General features: G+C 37.2%; 1 protein-coding gene across 1 annotated transcript in view; it reads right to left on the bottom strand.

The window, feature by feature from the left end:
* LOC149195062 (Ribosomal protein L1p/L10e family) overlaps positions 1-17,695 on the bottom strand; it is a 196,850-nt gene extending 179,155 nt beyond the window's left edge. The window contains exons 1-2 of the mRNA XM_089405237.1: positions 16,902-17,695; positions 3,531-3,608 (exon numbers count right to left, since the gene is read on the bottom strand). Of these exons, the coding sequence (XP_089261363.1) occupies positions 3,531-3,608; positions 16,902-17,522 (699 nt within the window). The 5' untranslated portion in view covers positions 17,523-17,695. The remainder of the gene's footprint in view (positions 1-3,530; positions 3,609-16,901) is intronic.
* Between the last annotated feature and the right edge of the window lie 2,092 nt (positions 17,696-19,787).

Consider the following 19,787-nt stretch of genomic DNA (forward strand, 5'->3'; position numbering starts at 1 on the left):
TTTTAATCAAAATTTGAATATTTTATGTATTTTTTGGTCAACCAATTTTTGGGATCCATTGGTTCAAGAACTGGTCCAGTCATGATAACATTGATTGAGATTAGTCATTAGTTACAATAAAACTTCTTAAAACTTGTTGAATTATGTCATTGCAGTCGACTTCGGAGCCATAGAAATTTTTTGCTTGATAACAGGAAATAGCCTCGTAGAACTTCTTAAGGAGTAATGCAAATAGAAAAAGTATCTGCTTGAACATCCCAGGCCACTCTATTCCATGACAAGGCTAGTTATAAGGTCTTATTTGACAGTTAACCCTCTAGTCTACGTAGCTCTATGTTTCTTCCAAAAGCAGCTGTGGGGAAGTCAGTTCTCTAGTTTGGTGATCCTAGGAACTAAAACTGATATATATTGTAAACCTCTAAGAAAATGAGAAATCTCGTAGATCAATGTCTGTCATCAAAGGCCAAAAGGGTGCTTTTTCCAACAAACATTGTGAATTGGAAGAAGTGATAAGATGGAAGGCATTAATTTTATTGCCACCCTCCCTCAACAAATCGCACTGATTATGTCAAAAAAATTCAGAGGGGATCATGGACAACAATTTGGAGACACATACAGATGATAGGATGTAAATCTCAAAAGTACTAATCTGAATGAAGAAAGTTGAAACAGTACACATGGTACCTCAGAATCGAGCTATTAATTTCTTTAAACACAGTTACAAATTTATTGTCTCAACAAATAATCACAGAACAGAAATAATCAACACTTTCTAACCTGATTTGTAAAAATAAATATTCTGGGTTTTTAATGATATAAATAGCATAAGCAAAAATACATGAAACCAATCACATGCAAAAGAGAATAACACAGATATACCCTGGAAACCCCAGTGTGGGGAAAACCAGCAAACGTTGGGCTTCTTATTCAGCGTCAGGAGAAATATTCTTTACAGCAGCCTTACAAAAATTTGCTCCGACAAATACACAGCGAAAGATCTTGGCCTTCTCTCTCACTCGGCCTCTTGCTCAACCCACACATGCGGCCCAGTAAAAGAACTTCTGCAAATCAAGGAAAGCCTGGCCTCAAGACCCAAGAGAAAACTTGGCCTACTCGATCTAAGAAACTTGGCCTACTCAATCCAAGATAACTCGGCCTCCCTGCTGATCTCATTCTAGCTGGCTCAATCTAGCCTTTTCTCGCTCTCACTGCCAAATATTGCGCTCCACTAAATCCCAACTCGTGCCAATCAATTGTGCATCTCTCCTTTGGCTCGAACCTCCTATTAAAAGATCAAACCCTAATCTCAAGCAAAATCCTTAGTCTTAATTGTTGAGATTATATCTCACTTACCAAGATCAACGATCATGACTTAATCTGCCATTGACTTATTTTCCCTTTTATAAAAGGGTACCCAGCAAATAATAATGTCTTTCGGATTAATCACATCATTAGGATTTGGTCGACGTTTCGAACCGACTAATGTGGTTCATCCTCGGGACAAAGGTGAAAAAGCCAGTCAATCCTAAAGAATAAATAGCAAGGATGCATCAGGGTCCAGAGTTCGCCGTTAGTAAATTAGTTAATTAGTTATTAAATTAATTAAAATAATATTGAGTTATAAATTAGTTGTTAAGAATTAGTTATCAAAATAATATTTAGTTATAAACTAGCTGTCAGAAATTAGTCTTTATTTATTTTAATTATATATATTAAATTAATTAATTTAAATAAAATTAATAATATTATAAGGGCTTAAAATTAGGAATTAGCCATTTAGTAAATTAGTTATTAAATTAATTAAAATGATATTTAGTTATAAATTATCAGTTAGTTTATTAATTTTAATAAAAAAATTAATTTTAACTTTATTTTTTTAATAAGTTTATTAATAAGAATTGTATTAGAATAAGTTTAATAATTTTATTAATATAAATTAAAATATATATATATATAGATATATATATATATAATGAGAATTCAAATAAAGGAAAAAAACATTAAAATAAGCCATTATTCTTATTGAAATTGAATCTTAAAAAAAAACAGGGGGTAGAATCAAGAAGAGAGGACCAGAATCCAGCTCTTACTTAAATTCCAACCATCATCCCTATTGAGATTGATTGCATGCTTCTCAATCTCGATAACCTCTCTAAGCTTCCTATGGTGGAAATGATCAACCCTAGCAATGACTCTGGAATCCTCAATGCAGACATGGTGTTTGAATTTCTCTACATGTTCAGCTAGGGCTGATAAGCGGAAACGATTGTGCCTAATGTCTGCTGCATGCTCTTGAATTCTCTAGTTAATGGAGCGACCAGTTTCTCCAATGTAGGGAACCCCACAGGAACAAGGGATCGAGTAGACCCCTTTCATATATATAGTTAAAATAAATAAAGACTAATTCCTAACAGCTAGTTTATAGCTGAATATTATTTTGACAACTAATTTATAACTCAATATTATTTTAATTAATTTAATAACTAATTACTAACGGCTAGCTCTGGACCCTTATGCATCCTTGTTATTTATTCTTTAGGATTGACTGATTTTTTCACCTTTGTCCTGAGGATGAACCACATTAGTTGGTTCGAAACGTTGACCAAATCCTAATGATGTGATTAATCCGAAAAACATTATTATTTATAATATGGATCACAAAAGTCTAAAAGATCTAACAAGGTACCCAGCAATTAAATTAAGTTGTCATCTAAGGTCCTGACTTAGGAAATTCATTACTTAACTATCGTAGAAGATAATTAAGGTGAGTCATTGCATGTCATAGCACTTGATCCATGCAAAATCACTTTTCCAACTACAATCTCAACACAAGCATGAAGAAGGATACATGTGGCCCATAGTCTAAGTACGCAGGGCTTAGAAGCTACATCAGCCATAAGAGTTGCTCATTTGATGATGATGTAGAAAAGGAATTTGTGGCGTTACCAAAAGATGTTACAGGTCCAATGCCATGAATTTCAAGTTTGTTCCTCACAAAAAGAAGAATGGATAATTGGCTATACTGGCATGACTTTACACATTATTCTATTCTAGATGCATTCCCAAGTTCCTATTCCTTCATATGGCTTATTTGGATATTACCAGCTCTACACAGATATAAAAACAGAGGTATTGATTGTATTACTCCCAAGTAATACAAGTTTGAAGTATTTTATATACAGAATGCAATGCATCCTCTCTTCCCACAATTTGTGCAAACTTGTAAATTAAACCATCTCTTGGTGCTTGTTTAGGAATAAATTGAAAAATGTGGTTTCCACTCTTCCTTACGTTTACTATTGTAATTTGCAGTGAACAGGAGTAGATCCAAAGAAACAACTGAATTAATGTTCTTGTCCTCTTCTTTATTAGATCAGTTTGCCTGCCTTGAATGCTTACCAAAAATCTATTAATGTCATTTATCATCCTATGAAATCACATTGTACGATCTTTAAATCACAACCATCTAGACATAATGTATGAAATACATTGACAAGATAGAAATATATAAATAAAAAAATAGCACTAACCTGATCCCCTCGCTTTGCATTTACACCCAAAAGAACATGTGCTTCCACAGTTTCATCAAACTTACATTTGGTATTAGCCTGTAGTAAAATTAATATAAAATATGTTAAGCTCATTTACCAAGGGTCATGTGCAGAAGATAAAGTGTTATAATCCTTAACAGATATGAATAATCAGACAATAGTTTTTTATCAATCTCTACTGATGTAGGAAGCAAGGAACATTAGAATGGACTGAATGTCCTCTATTTATTTGGGTGCCACCCCATAACTGAGTAATAATTTTCAAGAATTGTCTCGATGCAAAACAAATAATTTCTATTTACAGTTGATTTCATGCATCTTAATGGATTTCTACTTAATTCACTGAAAGTTCTCACAGAAAACAAGGTTGAATTTAATTGTGGACATCCTTACAAATTAATCAAACCATAAAAATTGCACTGCTCAAGCTACCAATGCAAAAATAAGAAGAAACATAAGTTCAAAACAACACCTTGTTGAAGAATGTAACTAGTGTCGGTCTTCATAATTATATTTGAGTTATGATGTAATGTATTTGTCAAAAGAAAGAAAAAGAATATTATTTATTAGAATGGTTTCATGCTTTACTCATTTTTTATTCTAGATCAAAGAACCCATTGTGTGCTTCTAGGGTTTGTGTCTAGAGTCTTAGTCCTCGTCAACATGTAAGAGACACTTATTGGACTTTGTAAAGCAAGAAAGAAATTTATTATTAAGTCAAAAATGTCATTTTTGTCTTCTCCACCAAGTCAGCCCCAAGTGAGAACAAGTCGGCTTCATGAAGAGATACGTCCAGCTTGAAGAAGACTATTTATACCCACGCATTCAACTTATTGAGGGATGACACACACATTCATTCGATCTGCTATTGAAGATGTCAAGAAAAAGGGTGTGAAATTAAGAAAAGAAGAAAGGGAACCTTATCAAAACAGAAGACCGAAATTTCTTTGTTTTTGTGCCACACGTACAAAGTATTTGAAGTTAATTGCAGGGGCCAAAAATGCTATCCGAATTGCAGAAGTTAAAGAGAAGAAGAACCAACATTCTAGATGACTTCACTAATTTGTGTTAAGGGCTGACTTGGTGGATGAAGGGAATCTATGTTTTGGTCAAAAGGTCAAGATTGTCTCAATTTTATTTGAATCTACTAGTGGAAGAGTTTGACTGGGTTTTCCCCTTCATAGGGGTTTTGCCCTGGCTGAGTACCTACATCTTGTGTTCTCTTGTTGTCTTTGTGATCTTCATAAGTAATTCGCAATTGTCATGATGATGAATATATAATAGCAAAGAAGAAGTAATATCTAATCACAAGAAATTGTCAAGTAAAAGAGAAATCAAATTAATAAGAAGCCCTAATGCTGCCCTAATGGATTTCTCAACATGGTATCAGAGCTAAGGTCAGTGTAGCATGGTAGCTAGAAGATCACAATGAAAAAGGGTAAAAGGAACTGATTATTCTAGTCTTAAAGGTCAAGCTTCTAGAAGAAAATCCAAGCTACAAAATGAACATATCTTCTAGGCACATACCTCTGTAACTAGGCCGCAATCCAGAGCTTGAGAACCAATATAGTGAAAGGAACAATACAGCATTTTATTGAGATCCGAGAGGCTGGTCCTTTAGCCTAAACAAGGCCGAACTTATTATAAGATAGAGCGAAGTTCTGTGATCAAATGTTAGTCCATGAAATCAATCTAAAAGTCACCCATTCCTGTACATCTGAAGTTACCACAAGTTCTGATCACCGAAGTAATAAAAGGGATCCGTGAAGCATCAGCTGGAAAAACCAAAAGGAGCCCAGACCAGACCAAGATTTCTGTTTAATAAAGGTAAAGTTTTGTGCGCTATGTGTAATCACTTCAGTAATCAGAGATCAAACACATTTACAAAGTTTCAGTGGGTGACCAAAGTACATTTTCACAACATCTTCTATGGATTAAAGTTAGTCCTTATAACCTGTAAAGAAAAGGACCCAAACCAAATTATTTAAAAGTCATTAAGGACTGCTACAAAGCTACAGCCTCCCTAAAATTAAAGGAGCCAAAACCCCTGTAGAAAAGCGACGAGAATCTGAGTATATATATAAGGTTCGTGTCTCAATAGTTACATGAAAGCCGACCTGGAAGGATCTCATGTGTTCGGCATAATAAGAACTGTTTTGAGAAATCTAATTCAGTGAGACATTTCAAATCCATCAACCTTGCAACTTGGGGAACGTTGAAAGGAATTAAGATCTACAGTCCTTGTGGAATAGGTGTCTATCCCTATTGAAGGAAGTTTTATCATTAAAATATGGCATATTATCTTTGAGAACTCTATTTGAAGAGAGCAGCTCCTTCTTGGACAAGCTTGAAGTCCTCATCAAATTCAAGTAAGTATTGTTATTACTCTTTATATTTTAGTCATTTAACATTATGTTTTCAGTTTGCAAGGAGAACAACGAGCTCAATGAAATATCAACCTTTCAGTCATGGTAGACAAAGGTATGAAATCTGGAGGTATATATAGCATGTTCATTTGTTAAGAATATAGCATGAAATGTTTTAGGGTTAGTTGCTTGTATGATTCTAGGATTGACAAATTCTCATTTTAGAGTTATTAATATCTAGGAATTGTAAACCCTAGATAGTTCATATGAAAAACCTCAATCACTTGTTCCCTCTTAGAAATCCTATCTCATAATGTCCAGAGTTTGTAAAGTAAATGGCAATCCTTTGCAAAAATAGAATTAGTTAATGTCTAGGTTTTAGAGCTTGTAAAGGTTTGTACTTTAAATCGCTAGAAAGTCATTCTCTAAAGTTTAATGGAAACCCTAGATTATATTCTTGTGCTTGTATACTTTTGCTAGTAAATGTTGCAGGTACATAAATTGTTGATGCAATACCTCATGAAAGGGAGCCCTTCAATTAGGAAATCCTACAAGGTTTGTAAAGGAAGAAACTCAGGCTATGTATAAATATTTGTAGTAGGTCTTCTTCATGTTAAAGGGTACAGCCATTCTGAAATTTCTTTTATATTACTAACTCTCTCATGTCTAGGGTTTTGAATCGTAAAGATTCTTATTTAGGGTGATTAATCCTTAGATTAAATCAACCTTTGTCATATTTTTTATCTTTTGTTCACTTTGGTGAAACCCTAACCTTTAGGGTTCACTGTAAAACCTTTCCCTTTTGATGCTTAGGGTATGTTGATGAAGCCCTAGTCTACTTAGGGTTTGTTGATAAATTTTAGAAAACATATCAAAATCCTACTATCTTGATGTCTAGGGTTTTGGTAATGTTATGGTAAAACCCTAGCCTTTTAGGATTTGTTATTAATGTCTAGGATATATGATGAAACCCTAGAATTTTAGGGTTTGTTAAATTAGGGTTTATGACAAAACCCTTGAAACAATTAATAAAAGATCCTAGGTGTATGTGCTTTTGTTTGATTCATACCCTAGCTTGGTCAAGTTGTTGTATATCTAACATTAAAATTTTGATGTATGTATCTAGGATTTACAACAAAACCCTAGTACAGTTTGATATTAAATTCTAGGGCATACTATTGAACCCCTAAATGTAAAATGCTTTTGCTATGATTGAATTGCTACCTTAATTTGGTTGTCGATATCTAAGGCTTTAAGTCTCGTCAACGGAATCTAGGGTTTGTGACAAAACACTAGCAAAGTTGTTGAAGTCTAGGATAAGAAAAAGGCAACCCTTGTTGATTGTAAACCTAACTAGGTTTAGAATGTCTAAAGTTTGATTCCTTAACCCTAGATGCTCCCATTGAAATGATATGTTAACCCTATATTGATAAAATTGATTTCATGCTCATATATATATATATATTTGCAAATACATAGTCTTCAATATGTTGAAGATGCTTATCAACTTGATAATGATGTTGAGCATGATGGAAAGAGGGAGTTGATGACATTAAAGTATACATCATTAATGATCTTGTTGCCAAGTAAGAATAGAAGGAATGATGTTCCAGAAAGTTAAAGTTCTCTGATGATATGATGATAAGAATACAAAAACCTGTGTGGCTGAAAGAAGGAGGTTTCTATTGGACTTGTCCGCTAGTTAAGAAAAAGCTTGGATAAAGAAAGGGTATATCTCCCCAGTTGAGAGGGAGGACATATTGTGACAGCTATTGTGAAAGACCTTGAAGAAAGAATAAGATCGGAGAATAGCCAAAGCACTACAAAGGGTTGACTAATGAAGATTTAGATATTCTAGAAGAAGTGTTGAGACTGAGTTTGGGGCTGAAAAAAATTGAAGAAGAAAACTTCTGACGAGATGTGTTTGGATAATATGATGACCTAAGCAGCATCAGAATATTTGAGGACCCCAAAGTTTTGTGCTAACTTGTATATACTTGAAAGTTTGTTACTAATTGGGGTTGTGATGGTACAGGCAGATCTCTGCATAAGAAGGTTAAACATCTTGGAAGCATGCTTAGACGAGTGGATATATCTGATTTAGTTTATAGGGAAAGATGAAGCATCTTGGAGCAGCAAGATGCTTGGGAGGACATATGGTCGGCCTATGATGATGTCTAGATCCCGAAGTAGGAAGGGTATCATTCATCTTGTGGAGCTCCGACCTTGGATACAATACCTAGATCCCTGTGGGTTGGTGTTAGAGCTAAAGCATGATGGTACCTATAGTGGCAGAGGCTTGTTATACACCTTAGTCCCAACCTGTTAGATACCTTGGTCAAGTATCTAATCTTTAGCATTGTGTATGCTATGACTCTTCATAGAACATATCATTTTCAGTTCATCCTTGTACCTATATATACGTATAATTATGAATACCTCCCTAGTTAAGAGGGAGTGTTGAAGAATGTAACTAGTGTTGGTCTTCATAATTATATTTGAGTCATAATGTAATGTATTTGTCAAAAGAAAGAAAAAGAAAATTATTTATTGGCATTGGTTGCATGCTTTACTCCCTTTTTTATTCTAGATCAAAGCACCCATTGTGTGCTTCTAGGGTTTATGTCTAGAGTCTTAATCCTTGTCAACATGTAAGAGACCCTTATTGGGCTTTGTAAAACAAGAAAGAAATTTATTATTAAATCAAAAATGTCATTTTTGTCTTCTCCACCAAGTCAGCCGCAAGAGAGAACAAGTCGGCTTCATGAAGAGATACATCCAGCGTGAAGAAGACTATTTATACCCATGTATTCGACCTATTGAGGGAGTGACACACACATTCATTTGATCTGCTATTGGAGATGTCAAGAAAAAGGGTGTGAAGTTAAGAAAAGAAGAAAGAGAACCTTAACAAAACAGAATACCGAAATTCCTTTGTTTTTGTGCCATATGTACAAAGTATTTGAAGTTAATTGCACAGGCCGAAGATGCTAGCCGAATTGCAAAAGTTGCAGAGAAGAAGAACCAACATTCTAGATGACTTCATTGATTTGTGTTAAGTGTTGACTTGGTGGATGAAGGGAATCTATGTTTTGGTCAAAAGGTCAAGATTGTCTCAATTTGATTTGAATCTACTAGTGGAAGAGTTTGACTGGATTTTCCCCTTCACAGGGGCTTTGCCCTAGCTGAGTGCCTACATCTTGTGTTCTCTTGTTGTCATGGTGATCTTCAAAAGTTCTTGGCAATTGTCTTGATGATGAATATATAAGAGCAAAGAAAAAGAAGTAATATCTAATCACAAGAAATTGTCAAGTAAAAGAGAAATCAAATTAATAAGAAACCCTAATGCTGCCCTAATGGATTTCTCAACACATCTCGCATAAAGAATCCTAAGAGCCAACTAAATGCCACCATGCACACTTAGGTTTTCCCATCACAGAGATGAAGTTCAAAGGAAGCACAACCTAGACCCCAACGGATCTTTAACTACTAAGCCCTGTCCCAAGCATTACAGACTAGGGGGCAATGCATTCCAAGAGTAGAAGGGGTGCATTGCTAACCTTGGGGAGCAAGAAATAAGGACATTTAGTTAGATAGGGCTTGAAATTTGCACATGGTATCAGAGCTTGATCTCTAATTGAAATTCTCAAGGATTTGCAATAGTAAATATATTTAAGAAAAGGTCCAGTGATAAGAAACTTTCAAAGTTTTATTTTCTGATTTGGGAGTTCATGCAATAGATCTCAGAAATGGCTGCAGCAGGCCTCCAATTTGAGAAAAGATTGGATGGTGCCTCGAATTTCTTAGCTTGGAAGGTGAGGGTTACGCTCTGACTATAGGAAAATGATCTCTTGGATTATTGTCAAGGACGTTGTGACTCTGCCCACAGATCCACAGGACATGGCAGCTCACAACAAAAAGGAAGTGAAGGTCAAGTAGATAATCTTGGATGCCATAAAAGACCATCTAATCCCTCATGTATCCGACAAGAAGACAGCAAATCAGATGTTTGATGCCCTAGTAAATCTTTTCCAAAGTTAGAACATAAACAAGAAAATGATATTACAAAACAAACTCATATCCATGGCAACGACCAGATCAAACACAGTCACTAGTGTTGATTTTATGAATGTTCTGCAGCTGATTTAATTTTCATTAAGTGTTCAGACATGCATGTACTTAAAAATTAAATACACAGAACCTTTAACCAGATTTGCAGCAGAAAATTTAACAGAACTACACACACACAAAATGACACAGGACGTACCCTGGAAACCCCAAAGGGAAAAACCAGCAAGAGTATTTTTCTTATTCAGTCTGAGAGAGAAAAATCTGAAAACGAAATTACAGAACAATAGGACCTGAATTTGTTTTATCTGATAATGACGAGAACATAGAAAATTTCTGCCTCAATTTCTGTGCATAAACAGCCTTAGATATCAGCCTTGATTTCTGTGCATAAAAGCCCCAGAAATCACCTCGAATCTCCTGCAAAATTCTGCTGTTAATAACAACAATATGTCCTCAAAGTCTGTGCGAAAACTCTGCTGAAAATGTCTAGGAAACAGTACCAAAACAGCATCTAGAATTCTGTGCTAAGCTACCTTGAATTCTGTGTTGTACATTCTCTGCATTTTTCCTTGGAACCTGTACCACCAGCTCTCCTCTCCACTCTTTTAATTCGTCTAGAAGATCAGAATTCCCCTAGAAAATCAACATGTTATCAAAGCCTAGGTGAAAGAGCAGCCATTAAAGAGACTAGAAGCAGGCTGTGTTACTAAGGATACCCAGTGATCTGTCTGCTGGTTAAGGTAAAAACCTAATTTATATTGTTCCTTGGATGAGGGCCAAAGCCCTAGAAGGGAGGCCGAGAGGCCTCAGGTCATGAGCAGACAGGGCCACAGATGACTGAGGCTAGGCCGCAGGCCTAGAAGAGGCCAAGAAAGGCCTCAGTCCACGCTGCAGAGGGCTGAAAGGCCTCAGGAGACTGTGAACAGGGCCAAGCTGCCTCAGGTCTGTGGAGAGGCGCCAGCAAGGAACAAAAAGGGTGCTATTGACAGTGAAAGAAGGCTTGAAGGATTTGTCTATTGTGAGTTCCTAGAAGAACAGCCATTAAAAGAGAAGCCCTAGTCTGATTTCTGTAGCCCTAATTCAGGGCAGAAAACCTCATAGCAGCAAGAGAGAACAAGTTAAAGAAGGTTTTGATTCTTTGATTCTGTCTTAATAAAAGAAAGAAGCTGAGCTGATTGTCTAAGATCAGGCTGAAGGAAGACTGTTTTGTATCTGCTGGACTAAAGAAGAAAAACTGCCAAATTAATGATCCTGACTCAGAAGTATTTTGTTGGGAAAATTAAAACTCTGGTTGTGCCCTATAAGAGGGCCAAAACCTCTACTCTATGAACAAAACCCGTGGACAGAAGTTGCTGATGATTATTTTGTAAAGGAGATCTGTTTTGAAGAGGTTATTAAACAGCTTGACTATTTCCCTATGAAGCTAAAACCAGAGTGAGCTAATCTCTAGTTCCTAGTTCTCAGATTGACTCTTACCATTGTTTGAAGAGGTGAATCTTGGAGGATTGAACAAGTAGACGAGTACCTCAAACTCAAGAACAAACTGTACCTCTGAAAGGGCAAACTCAATTTCCAATTGTACCTTTTTCATACCGCAGAATTAATGTGTCAATTTCTACCTGCAGCTATGGCTAAATCAAGGGCATTCATAATTTTACAGTGAAGAAGGGGCCGAGACTAAGTATAAGGCTGAATAAAACTCTAGTAAGCAGAGTAGCAGAGCCAAGTTTTAATTTTAGACGAGGGCTCATGTTTAGGCCTGTTTGGGCAGCTTCAAAGGACTGTATTAAATCTTGTACGAGGTCTAGTTCAAGGCCAGATAAGACCAGAAAGAAGAAAATTGTCATAAATCATGTCCTATTGTGGAAACGTGGCCCTTGACAAGTATGTGTAAGAGATGCCTTGCATATGCTGTTGAAGTTTGCATTAGCTAAATAGATTGAATATTACTCCAAATCCAGAGGGAGTTGTGGAGAAAGGCTCTCTCATTTTTTTTAGGAAGAGCTAACAGACTTAGGGTTTGTAAACCTTAGGAAAAAACTTGAAGTTTATGATTTAGAAAGCCCTAGGGTTTGTGGATGAAACCCCAGAGCTAGACCTAGAGTACTGACTTCATTGAATAAAGAAACCCTAGCTCATATGATTCATGCATGGAAGGAAAGGAAAGCAACATGCACTAATAGCTGATGATGAGGATGAGGATGAGCCTTTCTAGCTTGATGAGATTGCAGATGGATTTCAGTGATTTCTGCAAGAAGGACAGGATCAAGAGGGAGTTGACTATTCCCTGCAAATCTCAAATCAAAGATAAGTACTTCATATATTTCTTCCCTGATTATTATTGGTTATCCTCTTGTCGTTATATTTTGAGTTTGGTTATAATTGTTTCTTCCATGGCCTCCTAATGAGGTTTGCAAGTACGCAGAGAAGACTACCAACACTCTAGCAACAGATGGAAGCATCGGAAAGAAAAAAGAAAAGTTTGTAACAAGAGGATTCTCCCTAGATCGAGCATAAACTCAGCCAGAGTAATTTGTGTTCAAGAGGAAGAAATTGTACTGACATCTAGAACCATGCCAAATGACTTGAAGAGATCCTAGTTTAGAAGGAGCAGACAATCAGGAAGTTTGAAACGATGCCATGATGAAGAAATATCAGTTCATACTGAAGAATAATGTATGGGAAATTGTGTTGAGACCTGAGGAGAAGTCAATGGTGACTGCCAAGTGGATCTACAAGATTAGGCATACAATGGATGGCAGCATAGAGATGTACAAAATGAGATTCATAGCAAGAGGGTTCTCCCAAAAAGAGGGAGAAGACTATGAAGAGACATTTGCTCCAGTTCCCAGGTACACTTCTATTAGAATTATTATTTCGATTGTTTTTGTTATGGACTGGAAGTTACATCAGACTGTAAAGACCACTTTCCTCAATGGACTAATTGAGGAAGAAGAAGTGTACATAGAGCTACCTCAAGGCTTTGAGGTACCTAAGAGAAAGACTCACATTTGCACACTAAAGAAGGCTTTGTACAAACTCAAGCAGGCACCTCGAGCTCGGTATTCTCGAACTAATGGATACCTTATGAGTCTTGGTTGATCTTGTTATTATATGACTTGTTTTTGACAGGAACAAAAGGACTCACATGACAAAGGGAGCAACAATGGCACGAGTATTTGCTTCCGTGATAGAGGGAGCAATCAAGCCTTGCTTTAGTGTTAGAGGGAGTTGACCTCTGAGTTCGAGATGAAGGATCTAGTTTCATGCATTACTTCCTTGGTCAAGGGAAGTATACTATTGAGATCCTTCAAAGATTTGGGATGATGGAGTGTCATGAGATTGAGATTGAGATTGTCAGACTAGATGCTCACAGACGAGAAGTCTCAAGAGCAGTATGTCTTCTATGAGTGGACCATGCCAGACAGCAGATATGCTTCAGTGACTAGGAAGCAGCAATGGCAGAGGGAGTCACCAAGATTGCCACAGCAAGATCTCTTTCAGAGGGAGCACCTAGTCTGGATGACCGGAAAGCAACTGCAGTGATGGACCCAATGAAGGAAGTCGGTCAATTTATGGTTGAGCTGACACATGTCGCACATGTGTTGAGGGACCGACATGATACAGTTGGATACAAATTGAAATGATGAAGTACAGTTGCAAGGATAAACATATTCAATTTGGGCAGAGAGTGCAAGAGACAGGAAGAGCAGATCAAGATGATGCTTCAATTTTAGGTTCTGCTATAATATTTTGGATGAGATGGAAGTAGACATTTGTCTCACTCCGAACTACAGAAGTCGAGTAGATTGCAGCTAGTTTAGCGAGTTGTGAATCAATGTGGCTTTAGAAGTTGCTCGCAGGATTGTTGGATCGAGTGTAAGAGACGACCATGATGACAGGTCGAAGCACATTTGAGTATCACTATATCTAAGATATGGTACAGAAGGGAGTAGTGAGGTTCCAATGCATTTCTGCGGACGAGCAAGATGTTGACATTCTCAGGTGAACTTTGTATACTTTAGGGACAAGCTTAGAGTAGTTGAGAATGCTTCCCTCAATTAGAGGGAGTGTTAATCTTGTAGCATCAAGGGGCAAACATTCTCCCTAGGTTATTGACAGGTCAATGGTATGAACAGGGGCCATGTAATGTGTCTAGGGAGAATGGCCCATAGTGCTCCCCCGGTCAGAAAGTTTTGACCATATTCCCAAGAGGTACTTGGCTAGTGGGTAGAGTGAGTTCCTTTAGCATCAGGCAAGTGTTTTACCATTCAATTGGCATGTGAGAATGGTAATTGGCCAGGGTTTCACCAGTTTATTTGGTCAAATGATTGACCTTGCTCCAAGTGACAACCTGTCGAGCTGGTGGCCCAGTACTAGTCTTGTTGATCCCAAGTTGGCCTCATCAAGGGAATTTGACCTCACATACACTATATATTGGCAATTATTCAACTTCATTTGGAGACATATTCAACAAGTTCGATCTGCAGTTGTTGGAGAAGTAAAAGGGTGTGAAATTCAAGGAAGGAGGAGGAAACCTAGCGAAGGAGAAGGAAGTCTTTGTCAAGCAAAAGAAGTTGAATTTTCTCTCTCTTTGTCTCACACGTGCGAAGGAGTTGAAGCTGAAGGAGGGCCAAACTCGCTGACTTGAAGTTGGGCCGAAGCTCTGAAGCAGTAAGGCCGAAATTTTGTCCTTGATGCAATGTTGATGCATATATTGTAACAATTGATCTTTGAAGTTTGGAAGGACAATTTGAGGGCTGACTTGGTGGAGGACAAAGGTCATTTGGTATGGACTAAGGTCTTGCTCTATCTCAATTTCAATTTGCTAGTGGAAGAGTTTGAACCTAACATAAATCGGATCGGCCAGCTCCAAGATGCCTATGTTGCGCTATGGGACCCGTGGTTAGTCATTTTGAGTGGTTTCTAAGAAAACAAGGGGTTGTTTCCCTCCAATAACAACCCCTCTTAACCTATAAAAGCAGCCCTCCCCTCCCATTTGCCTCCCATTTTGTTGCTACTACCATTATTGAGGTTGTAGGAGAGTATGAAGAGTCCTCAAACTCTAAACCAGGTGATGTTTATGTAGTTGTTTGTGATGATCCCATGTCTAGTAGCAATGATGAGTCTGATGAGTGATCATGTTGAATAGTGATTCATAGTAGGCAAGTGGCCCAGTAGCTTGTAGCATTTGTTGGGACTCTCGAGGCCATTTAGAGCCTCATTGATTATATATTTGCTGTGATATGCACTGCATTTGGTGCCATCTTGATATATCCACCATAACATGGTATATAGATAAGCAAATTTCACATATTTTGTCTCTAATGGTTTGGAGTGATGGTTTGAAATCTTAAAATATTTTTTCATTAAAAAATAACTATTTTATGTTTTTTTTAAGATTGGTTCATTGAATCCTATGCAATCCTGTTTGATCCAATTCTAGTTCAAAACTAGGTTTGATAGGTGGACTGGTTCAAAAGCCAGTTCTAGTTTTTAAAACTATGCTTCTAATAGAGGGCAAAAAATCAAGTCTATCATTCTTAGTGATGCAAGGTGGGATAGGGTCCAATACCTTATAGAGTTTACAAAAACAATTTAACCATGATCAAGACATTTGACATGAATATCATTTGCTTGGGGGAAGTCTACAAAAACATGGATGGTATGCTAGAGAGGATAATGGAAATTATTACGACAAGTGAAAGTGACCCCTTTGAAGTATTTTACAATGAAATGAAGAACAAAATCACCAAAAGGTGGAACAAAATGACTATGTTGTTACACTTTGGGCCTATGCTAGTATGGACTACACCCCAAATATTATCATTCCAAAATTTTGTCTTTATGCAAAACAGCTTTGAGAAAGATCGATAAGGATGTGAGAATTACAATGAAAATACATAAGAAATTTGAAGCATTTGTACAATCATTGGTAACTTTTCAAATCCACTAACCATAGATGATGAGAGGCATCTTGATCTTATTATTCGACAAGGCTTCCATGGCAGGGATAACATTCATCTCTAAACGTTGGACCACCAAGTTGCCATAACAGGTTGTAAATTCCTCATTATATGAGATGGCTAGACATTCAATGAAGAGAAACAGACAAGAAGTTGTGAAGGCTAAGGATCTTTTGTATGTTCATTCAACCTCCACCTTCTATCACATTCTAATCCATGGTAAAAGGAAGGTCCAAGCAAGATGCGGGATATAGAGGCTAAGATGTCGAACTTAAACATGACATTGAATGTAACAATTCACCTCAACCCACTTAAAAATGTTACGCCACTAGCCCAGCCTTCTACTGCAGCTTCCACCATTCCTGGCCCCCATCATCTATTCATGACGTAGAGTTGCAATATGCAAAAGATGAAGATGTAGACTCATTTCAAGATACGTAGTTAGACCTACACTACATTATCATATTAGTGGAGTGATCATTGATAAGAACGAATTTTGTAGTTGCTATTATCCTTTTTATACGGGGCGGGATGCATCATTTCAGTTTTCAAATTATAAATTACCTAATGATTTCAGTGCTAATGTTGTGATTCATGAAGGGTTTTCATTATGAATTTTAAAATTTTTTTTAATTTAAAAAATATTATTGTACGTTTTGTACTTTGACGTAGCCTTGCCATATCCGGATTCTAGCATATCTGTATCCTGGTAACTTGGATATAGAGAAAATGAGGTGAGGCATTTCGGGTTTAATGCCATTATGGGTATGATCTGATTTCTATAAGTGCACAATTTCAGTCCAAGTTCCTGAAATTACTCTGAAATACAAAGCTTTGAATATAAATTGGTATATTCCTTTTTGAAAATTTCATTCCACGTTAATATGACTGCTACTTCACCCCTCCATTTATTCACTGATTTAACAGACGACACAAAGAAACCGCACCTTGACATGCCGAATGGCATCCTTCAATTCATACTCTACTTTGGGCTCCTTCTTGGCAGGTGGTACTAGCCGTGGGAATGGTATATTAATCTCCTCCTCGCGACTCAACATCTGGGCTTGAAGCCTTCGGGCCTCTCTTTCCATGTGCGGTTTCAATCCCAAACCTTCTCTCCCGCTCTCATCTGTCGGGGGCTCGTCCTGCTGCTGGAAAACTCTGTCTTCGGGAAGAGGGGCGACCTTTACAGGGTACGAGACCGCGGGCATAACGGGGGCGTCCTTCATGTATCGGCTCTCTTCACGACTCCAAGGTCGGGCGATCGAATCCCCCTCCCTCTCCGAACGAGAGAAAGGAGGGGCTCGCCTCCGTGCATTGCTGTCCGCAGCGGCTTTGGATTCGGCTTCGGCTTCGGGTGGCTTGGGCCTGGGAGCATATGAAACTACCTTTACCTTTGAAGGGTCCCCGCCTGCTTCTTCCGGTGTTGGAGATGAAGGTGAAGATGAAGTCGAACAATATGTGAAATATTGGATGTGTGTGAGAGTTCTTGCGGTACCCAGCTGATGATACCTAATGCAGCTACGGCCCGCGTGATGCAGTAGATTTTCTAAGCTCGCCATCGCCATCGCGCTGCTCTGCACTGGTGCTCGACGGAAAACAAAGCCAGAGCTTATAAATTGGGGACTGGAGGTTGAGAAAATCAAAATGAGATGAAGGTTTTGGGTTTAAGGCTGGATATGTTGTATCTCTTTAAAATTAAAATTAAGAAATCAACCTCCTTCGAGGGCCTTCGCTTTTTGATATCTACGGGCTAGGGTACAAGCAAAGCATACAACAACGATTGCTCGAAATGAAACGAGAGAACGAGACAAGACTCTTTTTTTTTTCAAAAGAAAAAATCAGAATGTAATTATATTAAGATGATATAATTGATCGTCATTACAGTTGTCTCCGTGGAGACATGTTACTGATTGTATGCTATTTTCCTCATAACAGAGAAGATCCTGGACAGAGAAAAACATATATTTGGCCTGCAATTAGCAACATCAATCTAATGAGGAGAGATATATATGCCGAATTGAAAACCATATTTGGAAAACACATATGAGCCGTAAGAATAGCAAAATGTAGAAGGTGCCAGCGTGATAAGAAGAAAGAGCTACAAGACTCGCTAAAGAAGGTGCAAGCCTTCTTTCGACAAGACTCGACACAATGGATTGGTGAAACTTGAAAATTGTACTAAGTTGAGATTAATTCTCATTAATTTGCAATTTATGAATGAGAGAATATAAAAAGAATATATTGTAAGTTTGGGTTCTTTATGTAAATTATTATTTTCCAATGTAAATTTAAATTTAAATTTTTTTTATTTTTTATTGTTGCTATAAAATGGAATAATTTGTGGAAGTCAATAAATTTTAATGCCCTGACAATGAACTACACTAGTTGGTTCGAAATGCATCGACAAAGGTTTTCTACATGTGATTTACGCCGAAAATCTTCTTAATAAATGTTATGGATCACAGAAGCCTCAATTCAACAACAAATTTTAATGTTATTCATGGACTCAATAGATTTTTACTGTTTTAGATGGTCATTGTTGCTATAAAATGGAATAATTTGTTGGAGTCAATTGATTTTAATGCTATTGGAATAATTTGGTGGAGTCAATGGATTTTTAAGTTTAATTTCTATTTTTGAATTTTCATTGTTATGTTGAGGTGTTTGAATAATTTGCAAGAAAGAAACTTGATCAAGGAATCAAAAACTATAAAAATTCGTAGACCTCATTAGCTTGATAAGGTGTTGGAATAATTTGTGGGAGTTGTGACATTTCATTACTAAAAAAATTATTTTTATATTTTGATATCCCATCGTTGTGGTAGGGTGTTGCAATAATTTGTGGGAATGAAACTTGAGCAAGGTATTAGAAGAGCCAAAATTGGTAGGGCTTAACAAGACTAAGGGGACAAGCTTTGGTGTTGTGAGGTAAACCCCCTAACTCTGATACTCCCACACCTACCTTGAAGCACTCCAACTATTTGTGGGAACGCAACTTTGTCAAGGCATAAAGTGAAGTTCATGCAATTTAAACTCCTCACTCCCCACCACTAGTCCCAAGCCACTTAGCCTAAATGGCGGACCTTAAGAGAACATGAGGATCGGTTTTGGCTTTGTGTTATGTGTGTGGGGGACCTTGGTCTCTTAATACCCTAAATTCAACCACTACCTCTAACTTGATTGACTTAATAATGGAAGGACATATGGATAACATAGGGATGGAATTGACCTATAATATGTGCATAGAAATCATGGTCTCCCTGTGATATAAGTTCAACCTCTACCTTTAACTTCCTGAGTAGCTACCTTAAGAAATTCAAATACCATATGAGAATGAAGCCTTGTCAATGTATCAAGTGAACTCCATGAAATTTAAACCATTACCAATGGTATGAAACTCCTCGCTCCTTGTTATTGGCCACAAGACTACTGGACTAAAATGGCAAGTCTTAAGGGACTACAATATGTGCATGTGGCTCATGACCGCTCATTGTAAGTTCAATCTCTACCTCTAACCTAGTTAATGCATTAACACAACACCTTACAATGAACATGTGATGGGCTTAAGTCTATAATATATACATGTGGGTCGTGACCTCTAATGTCATGTGGTCAACCCTATCTTTAGGTGTCTCTATGGTCACTTCAAGGTGTCAATATCAATCATGAGAATGAAACTTGGTTAATGTATAAAGTGAAGTATGTGAGAGTTAAACCTTGATAAAGAGTTAGAAAGTCCTCTCTCCTCGCATCTAATTCCAAAAATTTTGAGCTAAAATGATGAGACTTGAAGAGAATAGGGGGGTGGGTTTTGATTAGTAAGATGTGCA

The sequence above is a fragment of the Pinus tabuliformis genome, chromosome 2_2 (genome assembly GCF_031772625.1).
Source record: "Pinus tabuliformis cultivar Carrire ecotype Pingquan chromosome 2_2, CPIR1, whole genome shotgun sequence".
Classification (NCBI taxonomy): Eukaryota; Viridiplantae; Streptophyta; class Pinopsida; order Pinales; family Pinaceae; genus Pinus; species Pinus tabuliformis.